The 12054-nt window shown below is 45.1% G+C and overlaps 1 protein-coding gene across 3 annotated transcripts in view; it reads right to left on the minus strand.

The window, feature by feature from the left end:
- The window catches only part of tmem135 (transmembrane protein 135), a 420432-nt gene that overhangs the window by 6924 nt on the left and 401454 nt on the right, over positions 1-12054 (minus strand). For 2 of the 3 annotated variants that reach the window (XM_059646563.1, XM_048532214.2), the window contains 2 exons: positions 5545-5643; positions 1311-1378 (listed from right to left, as the gene is read on the minus strand). In XM_059646563.1, the coding sequence (XP_059502546.1) occupies positions 1311-1378; positions 5545-5643 (167 nt within the window). The remainder of the gene's footprint in view (positions 1-1310; positions 1379-5544; positions 5644-12054) is intronic. The other variant, XM_048532215.2, reaches the window with a different exon arrangement.

Raw genomic sequence — 12054 nt, forward strand, 5'->3', positions numbered from 1 at the left:
CTGTAGGATTACAAAGAAAGGGCAAGGGAAATGAGACTAGCTGGATTACAGTTGTGGAGGGACAGTATAGACTCAGCAGATCAAATTGCCTCCCTTTTACATTATAACTATTTTATGAAATCAAGAGACTAACAATTTGCTAGAGCTGATACATTCAAGGGAATTAAACTCAAATTCTTCTAAACATCAGGCAGCATGTCAAAACATATCAAAGGTAGGCATTCTCGGCTGGCTTTTCTACTAGTATTCTAAAGTTGTATAAGTGAAAACATAAACCTAAACTGTCCTTAATGTCAGGCAAATCTACCATTACTGACGCTATACCTTTGAAGACTTTGGGTATCGGAAGCTTAAAGAGGAAACTCAAACCTGAATTTAGAAAAAAAATTTTGTAAATTATACTATTTTAATTTGGTAAAACTAATGCTCTGTTAGGAACATTGACACTTTCAAAAAATAAATTAACAGGGGCCAGACTGTATCAAATGTCTTTAAAATCGAAATCTACAAGATTCATTTTTTTAAAAACATAGAATGCAAGGCTAGGTTTTCATTATCGAGATAATCTCTGAGTGAAGATAGCTCTGATAACATACCATGTCTTTGTTGGGTCTCAAACTCTTACCCCACTCTTGCCATTTAGATAATATGTTTCTTTTTAATCCTTCCTGTCAAAATGGATTATTTCACATTGTACTCCACTTGCCAGATTTCTGCCCAATCAATTAACCTATCCAGACCCTCTGTGGTATTTTTATGTCACCTTCACAACTTATTGTCTGATTTACCTTTGTCTCATCAGCAAATCTGAAAATTATATGTACTGTCCCTTCATTCAAGTTTTTCTATAAAACTGTGGACAGATGTGTGCTGTATTGTAACAACTTGATTGCTATGGTCTTGTGGCACACCACCAGTTATATCTTCCCAGCTCAAAAGACCTTTTAAGTTCATCTTTGTCAATCTCAGCCAATTTTCAACTCCTGCTACCCTTTACAACATAAGATTTTGTTTCCCACAACAGTTTATGATGTGGCTTGTTATCGAATATCTGACTCCCACACTCAGGATAAGGCCCCGGGAACGATCAAAATTGGATCAGTTTGAACTCAGCAAGCACGAAGTTTAAATGGTATTGCTGAGTTTGGGTTTCCCACCTTGGAAATATGACCATAAACAATTGGTACTGTCATAAGTGGAGACTGAGACCTCCATATCCAGTTTAGAATGCCACTTTTAAAGGTCCTCAGAGACTGCCTGACTCCACGAATATCCAGCTCCAAGTGATTGAAATTAACTGAAGCTCTTACCTGCCCTGTGTAAGTCTTAGTAGAAACTTCCAGTAGGAAGGTCGCAAGTTCTGCACTTCCATCACAGCCTAAAAGTGAAGAGGAAAGCTGATCACAATTTTTCAAACACATAATGAAACGTGATTGGACCGAATACATAAGAGTAATGTATGACATTTTATGTTAATATAAATCCACAGAAAAGGATTTCAAACCTGTATTTTTCTGACAAGTAAAACAGGTTCTGTTTAAAGTTAACTATTTACTGACTCCCATTCTGTAGCATAACGGTTTAAATAGATCAAATGATCAATAGCATTGTATACTGCTTAAATCCTACTGCTTTGACAAAGTCCCTGTATATGTTGCCTAATTAGAGTCAATCTGCTTTAACATTGCATAATGAGACCAATATTTGTGTTTAGCATCAGACGTTATGCTTTAACATCATTTAGCATCTATCCAATTTAGGTTACAAAAGCCAATCAGTAGCTAGGGAGCACAATTTTGAATGGGGAGTGACAACAACGGCTTCAGTCTTTCCATTATTCAACTAGAGGCAATTCAATTAAATAAACGCAAGTGTACAATCTGCATTTTGAGACAAAGTGATAGTAACAAAGTAACCTTGCTGGTATCAGATCATTGGTCCATCTAGCTTACCCACATAAATGTTCTACTGAGTTGCATCTTGTAATTCCACACTTCATTAGCCTGTTACTGTCAGGAGTTGATCAATCTTCATTTGCCATCGATTTCCATGCTGGTAACTCCTGGAACTAAAAAGGTTGTGTCTCTATACTTAAAATCCTACACTTTGTCTGTGAATTTAACATTACTCCAAAATCTGCACGCCCTTATAAATATTAGGAACTTGCACAAAGTTGACAATGCTCTGCTTCTGCGTGGATTGTCAACTTTTCAAGGCCCTAGAAATCAGTAACTTTCCAGTGTCCTACACACATGGGATAATGTATAGCTAATATTAATATTGCATTTTAAAAACTGGCGCAATAGTCACCAAAGTAAATAAGGTGATATTGAATAAGGAAACATGAGAATAATAGCAGCTCAGTTACTGCACTCTTACAATTAAAGCTTCTTAGATAAAGTGAACAGGGAAGCAGTTAAAGGGAGAGGAACATCTCACCTCCATCTTTCTGATGAGGTTGGAGGGAGGTAGAGAAAATGGCTTAAGGAGACAATTGATAGAGGAAAATCAAAGGTGGGAGTTAGCTTTGCTTTATAAAATTGAGTGTAGTGGGTTACGTTGACGTACATCACTTAAACATGGTGCTGCCCGACCAAACTAGCAGCACACCAAATACACCAAGTCTTTAATACCTTGGGCTTGAAGGATGCAGGTAGTTTGACAATGGCAATCATTTCCTAATGATTGTCCAACTTGGAAATTCCAGTCACGGGTCATGGGCCCTGCATGTCCTTACCTGGCTGATTAGCCTGATCCTGGCACTGCATTTCTGAAAACATTTTTATGCACTATGGGCAAGTGGGATGGGAGAAAATAAGTGTTTCCATCCGGGCAAGATTATCAATGATAGAAGTGAGGGCATGTTTGTCTCAAAACTACAGCTGCAGATGTGAATGGTGAATGACTGACCACAGGATAGGCAGTTGGGAATTTGAAAGTGCAGTTCAAAGTCCTAGAGAATTAACGTAATCATGATGTCTATTGGGGTTTGTTATATGCTCCATCAATTTTGATGATAATGTTAAGTGAAAGAAGGCAGATCAACTAGAACCATAAAATGCTTTCCTGCTTAAATGTACCTCAAAATAGTCCTTCAGTTTTGTATATGGCATTGAATCACCAATTAATGTCAGACAGTCACAAAGATACATAGCACAGAAACAGTCCCTTCAGACTTAACCCATCCATGCTGAGCAGATATCTTGTATAAATCTAGTCTCATTTGGCCCATTGTCCTCTAAGCCCTTTTTATTTATACATCCAGCTTTTGCCCTTCCTATTCATGCATCCCGCCTTATGCCTTTTAAATGTTGTAATCATACTGGCCTCTACCATTTCCTCTGGCAGCCTATTCCACCACCCTCTGCGTGTAAAAGATCTCCCATAGATCCCTTTAAAACTTCCTCCTCCCACCCTAAACCAATGCCCTCTGGTTTATAATTCCCCCACCCTGGGGAAAAGACCCTACCCTATCCATGCCCCTCATGATTTTCTAAACCTGCATCAGCCTCTGGCCCTCCAGTGAAATAGCCTCAGCCTATTCAGCCTCTCCCTATAGCTCAAACCCTATAACCCTGGTAACATCCTTGTAAACTTTTTCTGAATCCTTTCTAGTTTCACAACGTTCTTTCTACACGAGGGAGATCAGAAGTGCACACAGTATTCCAAAAGTGGCCTAACCAATGTCCTATACATCCGGAACATGACCACCCTATACTCAATGCACTGACCGATAAAGACAAGCATACCAATAACCAATTCTTCTGAGCTTTTCTGAGTTTATGCCTTCTACTACCTCTGCCATCACAACCATAACTCTTTTAGCATGCCTCTTGCCATAAGACAACATTGTGCAAATACACTGGATGAGAAATAAAGTCAACCCAGAAAAGGACCATACTAGAAATACTGCTGTACATATGTAAAACTCCTTTTGTACAGTTATTTGAAACATGGCGTCTTGTTCTTCTGTATGTCTTCATAATAAAGCTTGGAATTTATAAATTTCCTAATCTGTTGAAGCAGTTAGTAGGTTATGTATTGCAGAACCAATTTCAAGTTATGAACTGAGATAATGGGAACTGCAGATGCTGGAGAATCCAAGATAACAAAGTGTGGAGCTGGATGAACACAGCAGGCTAAGCAGCAGCTCAGGAGCACAAAAGCTGACATTTCGGGCCTAGACCCTCTGATGAAGGGTCTAGGCCCGAAACGTCAGCTTTTGTGCTCCTGAGATGCTGCTTGGCCTGCTGTGTTCATTCAGCCACACACTTTGTTATCAAGTTATGAACTGATCTTTTCCACTATATTATTCCACTCTCTTGTCTACCCCAATGTGGATTGGGGCTGGTATCTGGATTGCTGGTAATGGGTGCTTAACTTGGCGTTATAATTTTGGTTGAACTAATAAGGGCATTTTGGTTTAAATTCACTCCTTGAAAGCAAATCCTTCAGCCATAACACGTCCTACGTGGGCTAAATTAGCTATTCACTGTTTCCATTCAATTTATGGCAAGAAATGATTATTGCCCATTATGTGCTTGTTGCATGCCTGCCAATGGCACAGGTTTTCACACCTTGATCCCAAATTCTGACCAGTGTGTCATCCTCCATTTGTCAATTGTGCACTCTTATAGTCACTACCTCTAAATAATTGAGATAACAAGGTGTGGGGCTGGATGAACACAGCAGGCCAAGCAGCAACAGAGGAGCAGGAAAGCTGATGTTTCGGGCCCAGACCCTTCTGAAGAAATGTCAGCTTTCGGGCTCCTCTGATGCTGCTTGGCATGCTGTGTTCATCCAGCTCCACACCTTGTTATCTCGGATTCTCCAGCATCTGCAGCTCCTACAACCTCTAAATAATTACCTATTTATTTCCAATCAGTACCATTTTCACTTTACTGGGTTTATTTCATGCAAGCTCATTACAGCCAGCAGACCCCAGTCCTGGCTGGATTTCAAACTGAGTGTCATAGTTAAAGAATAGATTTGTAATCAAATTTTGTTCTTCATATAATCATAGAATCCCAAGAGTGGAAGCAGGCTATTTGGCCAAATGATGTCACACCAACCCTCCGAACAGCCTCCCACCCTCCAATCTATCCCTGTAACCCTGCATTTCCTGTGGCTAATCCACCTACTCCGCACATCCCTGAGCACTACAGAAAAGTCAGCATGGCCGATCTACCTAACTTGCACATCTTTCGACTGTGGGGGGAACTGCAGTACTCAGAGGAAATCCACAGGCACGAGGAGAACGTATAAACTCCACACACAGATAATAGACAGAAATTCTTACTATTAATTTCAGTTGAATTGGGTCATTAACAATTACTTTAAGTGGACACATGTACAAACAGCAGATTTTCAAAGCCTTATTTGAAATATTGTTTGAATCTTGGATTTATAGCAAATAGAGAAACATTTTATATGATAAAGTAATCATAGGCTCTAATTAATGTAAAATCCTCCTGATTTGAAATTCTGAGAGATGAGCTTCTTAAGAATGAGGTGTTAAAATGTGTCCCATCATTTGGTACTTACTGCTTGAAAGCATATGGCTGTGGAAATCGCATAGATGACGGTGTCTGCATGCGGAACATACGGACATTTTCCTGCTTCAATGCCTTTGAAATACATTGTCTGCCAGTTAAAAAAAAGTTTCAACTATTTATGGAAGTATTTTGACCTTCATAATTTTAATTTTAACACTGTAAAATGCAGTATCCAATATCCTATGCTACGGTATATACTTGAACTCACCAGCAAATGTCTGGCAGCAAATGGGGAGAGAAAATAACGTTGCCATTTCAAATCATGTGACCCTTCCTCAGAATGGGCTATGACTGAATCAGGTGAAAATTAGTGGATCTATGGACATATTTAAGGTGTAGAAATTCTCCTTTGAATAGCATAGTTTAATTTAACGTGACTTTGCTCAAAACTTCAATATATTTAATGCAAATTTGCCTTTAAATATTTTACTTTCTATGCGCTAGTGGACCTGATCTAAAAAATAGTCTGTTTCTAATTTGTAAAAATAGTATTTTAGCTAATTTCCCAATATTTCCTATGATAAAATACGGTTAGAAAAACAGAATAGAAACTGTAGAAACTTAAGTTTTTTTTAAAAACAATGTCCTACACAAAACTACCGCCTCCTCGATCATGACTCCAACCTCTCCCCCGCAGAACGGGCAGCCCTCCGCTCCCTCCGCTCCAACCCCAACCTCACCATCAAACCCGCAGACAAGGGTGGCGCAGTGGTAGTATGGCGCACTGACCTCTACATCGCCGAGGCCAGACGCCAACTCTCCGACACCACCTCCTACCGCCTCCTCGATCATGACCCCTCACCCGAGCACCAAACCATCATCTCCAACACCATTCACGACTTCATCACCTCAGGGGACCTCCCACCCACAGCCTCCAACCTCATTGTTCCCCAACCCCGCACGGCCCGTTTCTATCTCCTTCCCAAAATCCACAAACCTGCCTGCCCTGGTCGACCCATCGTCTCAGCCTGCTCCTGCCCCACCGAACTCATCTCCACCTATCTGGACTCCATTTTCTCCCCTTTGGTCCAGGAACTCCCCACCTACGTCCGTGACACCACCCACGCCCTCCACCTCCTCCAGGACTTTTAATTCCCTGGCCCCCAACACCTCATTTTCACCATGGACGTCCAGTCCCTGTACACCTGCATTCTGCATGCAAATGGCCTCAAGGCCCTCCGCTTCTTCCTGTCCCGCAGGCCCGACCAGGCCCCCTCCACCGACACTCTCATCCGCCTAGCTGAACTCGTCCTCACACTCAACAACTTCTCTTTTGACTCCTCCCACTTCCTACAGATTAAGGGGGTGGCCATGGGCACCCGCATGGGCCCCAGCTATGCCTGCCTCTTTGTAGGTTACGTGGAACAGTCCCTCTTCCGCACCTACACAGGCCCCAAACCCCACCTCTTCCTCCGGTACATTGATGACTGTATCGGCGCCGCCTCTTGCTCCCCAGAGGAGCTCGAACAGTTCATCCACTTCACCAACACCTTCCACCCCAACCTTCAGTTCACCTGGGCCATCTCCAGCACATCCCTCACCTTCCTGGACCTCTCAGTCTCCATCTCAGGCAACAAGCTTGTAACTGATGTCCATTTCAAGCCCACCGACTCCCACAGCTACCTAGAATACACCTCCTCCCACCCACCCTCCAGCAAAAATTCCATCCCCTATTCCCAATTCCTCCGCCTCCGCCGCATCTGCTCCCACGATAAGACATTCCACTCCCGCACATCCCAGATGTCCAAGTTCTTTAAGGGCTGCAACTTTCCCCCCACAGTGATCGAGAATGCCCTTGACCGCGTCTCCCGCATTTCCCGCAACACATCCCTCACACCCCGCACCCGCCACAACCGCCCCAAGAGGATCCCCCTCGTTCTCACACACCACCCTACCAACCTCCGGATACAACGCATTATCCTCCGACACTTCCGCCATTTACAATCCGACCCCACCACCCAAGACATTTTTCCATCCCCTCCCCTGTCAGCTTTCCGGAGAGACCACTCTCTCCGTGACTCCCTTGTTCGCTCCACACTGCCCTCCAACCCCACCACACCCGACACCTTCCCCTGCAACCGCAGGAAATGCTACACTTGTCCCCACACCTCCTCCCTCACCCCCATCCCAGGCCCCAAGATGACATTCCACATTAAGCAGAGGTTCACCTGCACATCTGCCAATGTGGTATACTGCATCCACTGTACCCGGTGTGGCTTCCTCTACATTGGGGAAACCAAGCGGAGGCTTGGGGACCGCTTTGCAGAACACCTCCACTCAGTTCGCAACAAACAACTGCACCTCCCAGTCGCAAACCATTTCCACTCCCCCTACCATTCTCTTGATGACATGTCCATCATGGGCCTCCTGCACTGCCACAATGATGCCACCCGAAGGTTGCAGGAACAGCAACTCATATTCCGCCTGGGAACCCTGCAGCCATATGGTATCAATGTGGACTTCACCAGTTTCAAAATCTCCCCTTCCCCTACTGCATCCCTAAACCAGCCCAGTTCGTCTCCTCCCCCCACTGCACCACACAACCAGCCCAGCTCTTCCCCCCCACCCACTGCATCCCAAAACCAGTCCAACCTGTCTCTGCCTCCCTAACCGGTTCTTCCTCTCACCCATCCCTTCCTCCCACCCCAAGCCGCACCCCCAGCTACCTACTAACCTCATCCCACCTCCTTGACCTGTCCGTCTTCCCTGGACTGACCTATCCCCTCCCTACCTCCCCACCTACACTCTCTCCACCTATCTTCTTTACTCTCCATCTTCGGTCCGCCTCCCCCTCTCTCCCTATTTATTCCAGTTCCCTCTCCCCATCCCCCTCTCTGATGAAGGGTCTAGGCCCGAAACGTCAGCTTTTGTGCTCCTGAGATGCTGCTTGGCCTGCTGTGTTCATCCAGCCTCACATTTTATTATCTTGGAATTCTCCAGCATCTGCAGTTCCCATTATCTCTCTCCTACACAAAACTATGGTGGTTTATAAAGCTACATAAAACCCTTGGAAAAGAAAGCTTAAAATGTCAGACTAAATTTATAGCTATTCATTTGTAAGAAGCATTTTCCTTTACACAGACCAACTTTTAGTAGCATCATGAAAGGATATTAAACAAATTTGAAGAGGAAAGCTTTTACACCGACCTAAGTCAGATTAAGACCTAAACTAAATTTTCCTGGAGCTATTTGGAAAGAAAAACAGCATGAGGAAATTCACTACAAATGTTAATATTTAAATATGTCTGATAAATAGAATGCAAGTCAGCAATGCCTTAAAAAACCAAATAATTTTCATGCAAAGGGCCATTAAACATAAAAGTGAGGAAGTGACATTGAATTTAAAAATACAAATTAAATAGAACTGTTAGGCATTCTATTAAAAATATTAAATTCTATAGAAGTTTTGACTTAATGATGAGCCCGAAGTACACAGAGATCTAATGAGACAAAATAACTATTGAGCCAAAGGGTACATTCTGTAAGAGTAACAACAAACAGATTCAAAGATATGGATTTTACCACAGGCCTTAAACAAGGAGAGACAGATGGAAATGTAGACAAGATTACAGAGACATTTCTTAAGCAGTGACCAAAACAGCTGAAGGCATCATTGCTATGATTTGGGCAAAGCAAATGCACAAAAAGCCCAAATCAAAAAACCACTAAGTTTTGTAAGGTTATAGGGCTGCAAAAAGTTTACCTTTCATGAAGGCAATGATGGGATTTAACACAAGGGTGAAAATTTAAAATTGGAGATGTGGTGGACAAAAGGCATAAATGCACATAACTGGAGCAGGAATGGAGGAGGTGATGCTCCTGGTGAACAACAAAGAGTGCTTTGTGATGGACAGGATATAGAGCTTGAAGTTCAGCTCAAGGCTGAATTATGAACAATTTGATTCAATCATGCAGATAGGATTTGAATTGGCACTAAGTGTTTGGAATTCGTGGTGAAGTTATAGAGGCTGTAGGAATTTTTAAATAAAAACCACAGTGGGTGGTGGGTGTCTGGATTTTGCTGCCTGAATTGATGGTGGAGGTAGAGATTCTAGGCTCTCTTAAAAAGTACCTGGATCTGCACCTCAAGTGCTATAAGCCACAGGGCTATGGGTCATGTGCAGGAAGATGGGATTAAAAATGGTTTCTGGGTGTCTTTGGGGCGGCTTGGACAAGATGGGGCAAATGGCTCCCTTGCATGCTGTATCATTTTCATAGTTCTAAGATGGCCTCGGTTTTCCCAATGTTTAAACAAACGAAATTAGTGGCTTGCAAACAAACAGTCTGGAAATCGAGATTCAGTGGACAATTCAAGTAAAATGGTAGACAGATGGAGCTGAATTCAGTCAGCATCATGCTGGAGTCACAAACAGATTTTTCAGGAATCCCTAGAAATAATTAAGTGAAGGAAAATAAAACTCTTTACATCCACAATAGCATTGTGTGTAATTGATTGGGCCTGGCAGTAACTTAGCCCATTGTAGCAACAACATCTCTTTTTGCCAGAAGTTGAAAGGGAAAACAAGTCACTGCAATGGTTATAAAATGTGAGGCTGGATGAACACAGCAGGCCAAGCAGCATCTCAGGACCACAAAAGCTGACGTTTCGGGCCTAGACCCTTCATCAGAGAGGGGGATGGGGTGAGGGTTCTGGAATAAATAGGGAGAGAGGGGGAGGCGGATCGAAGATGGAGAGAAAAGAAGATAGGTGGAGAGAGTATAGGTGGGGAGGTAGGGAGCGGGTAGGTAAGTCCAGGGAAGACGGACAGGTCAAGGAGGTGGGATGAGGTTAGTAGGTAGGAGATGGGGGTGCGGCTTGGGGTGGGAGGAAGGGATGGGTGGGAGGAAGAACAGGTTAGAGAGGCAGAGACAGGTTGGACTGGTTTTGGGATGCAGTGGGTGGAGGGAAAGAGCTGGGCTGGTTGTGTGGTGCAGTGGGGGGAGGGGACGAACTGGGCTGGTTTAGGGATGCTGTGGGGGAAGGGAAGATTTTGAAGCTCGAGAAGTCCACATTGGTACCATTAGGCTGCAGGGTTCCCAAGCGGAATATGAGTTGCTGTTCCTGCAACCTTCGGGTGGCATCATTGTGGCACTGCAGGAGGCCCATGATGGACATGTCATGTAAAGAATGGGAGGGGGAGTGGAAATGGTTTGCGACTGGGAGGTGCAGTAGTTTGTTGTGAACCGAGCGGAGGTGTTCTGCAAAGCGGTCTCCAAGCCTCCGCTTGGTTTCCCCAATGTAGAGGAAGCCACACCGGGTACAGTGGATGCAGTATACCACATTGGCAGATGTGCAGGTGAACCTTTGCTTAATGTGGAATGTCATCTTGGGGCCTGGGATAGGGGTGAGGGAGGAGGTGTGGGGGCAAGTGTAGCATTTCCTGCGGTTGCAGGGGAAGGTGCCGGGTGTGGTGGGGTTGGAGGGCAGTGTGGAGCGAACAAGGGAGTCACGGAGAGAGTGGTCTCTCTGGAAAACAGACAGGGGTGGGGATGGAAAAATGTCTTGGGTGGTGGGGTCGGATTTTAGATGGCGGAAGCGTCGGAGGATGATACGTTGTATCCGGAGGTTGGTGGGGTGGTGTGTGAGAACGAGGGGGATCCTCTTGGGGCAGTTGTGGCGCGGGCGGGGTGTGAGGGATGTGTTGCGGGAAATGCGGGAGACGCGGTCAAGGGCGTTCTCGGTCACTGTGGGGGGAAAGTTGCGGTCCTTGGGCATCTGGGATGTGTGGGAGTGGAATGTTTTATCGTGGGAGCGGAGGCGGAGGAATTGGGAATAGGGGATGGAATTTTTGCTGGAGGGTGGGTGGGAGGAGGTGTATTCTAGATAGCTGTGGGAGTCGGTGGGCTTCAAATGGACATCAGTTACAAGCTGGTTGCCTGAGATCGAGACTGAGAGATCCAGGAAGGTGAGGGATGTGCTGGAGATGGCCCAGGTGAACTGAAGGTTGGGGTGGAAGGTGTTGGTGAAGTGGATGAACTGTTCGAGCTCCTCTGGGGAGCAAGAGGCGGCGCCGATACAGTCATCAATGTAACGGAGGAAGAGGTGGGGTTTGGGGCCTCTGTAGGTGCGGAAGGGGGACTGTTCCACGTAACCTACAAAGAGGCAGGCATAGCTGGGGCCCATGCGGGTGCCCATGGCCACCCCTTTAGTCTGTAGGAAGTGGGAGGAGTCGAAAGAGAAGTTGTTGAGGGTGAGGATGAGTTCGGCTAGGCGGATGAGGGTGTCGGTGGAGGGGGACTGGTCGGGCCTGCGGGACAGGAAGAAGCGGAGGGCCTTGAGGCCATTTGCATGCAGAATGCAGGTGTACAGGGACTGGACGTCCATGGTGAAAATGAGGTGTTGGGGGCCAGGGAATTAAAAGTCCTGGAGGAGGTGGAGGGCGTGGGTGGTGTCATGGATGTAGGTAGGGAGTTCCTGGACCAAAGGGGAGAAAATGGAGTCCAGATAGGTGGAGATGAGTTCGGTGGGGCAGGAGCAGGCTGAGACGATGGGTCGACC

The sequence above is a fragment of the Stegostoma tigrinum genome, chromosome 6 (assembly GCF_030684315.1).
Source record: "Stegostoma tigrinum isolate sSteTig4 chromosome 6, sSteTig4.hap1, whole genome shotgun sequence".
Lineage (NCBI taxonomy): Eukaryota > Metazoa > Chordata > Chondrichthyes > Orectolobiformes > Stegostomatidae > Stegostoma > Stegostoma tigrinum.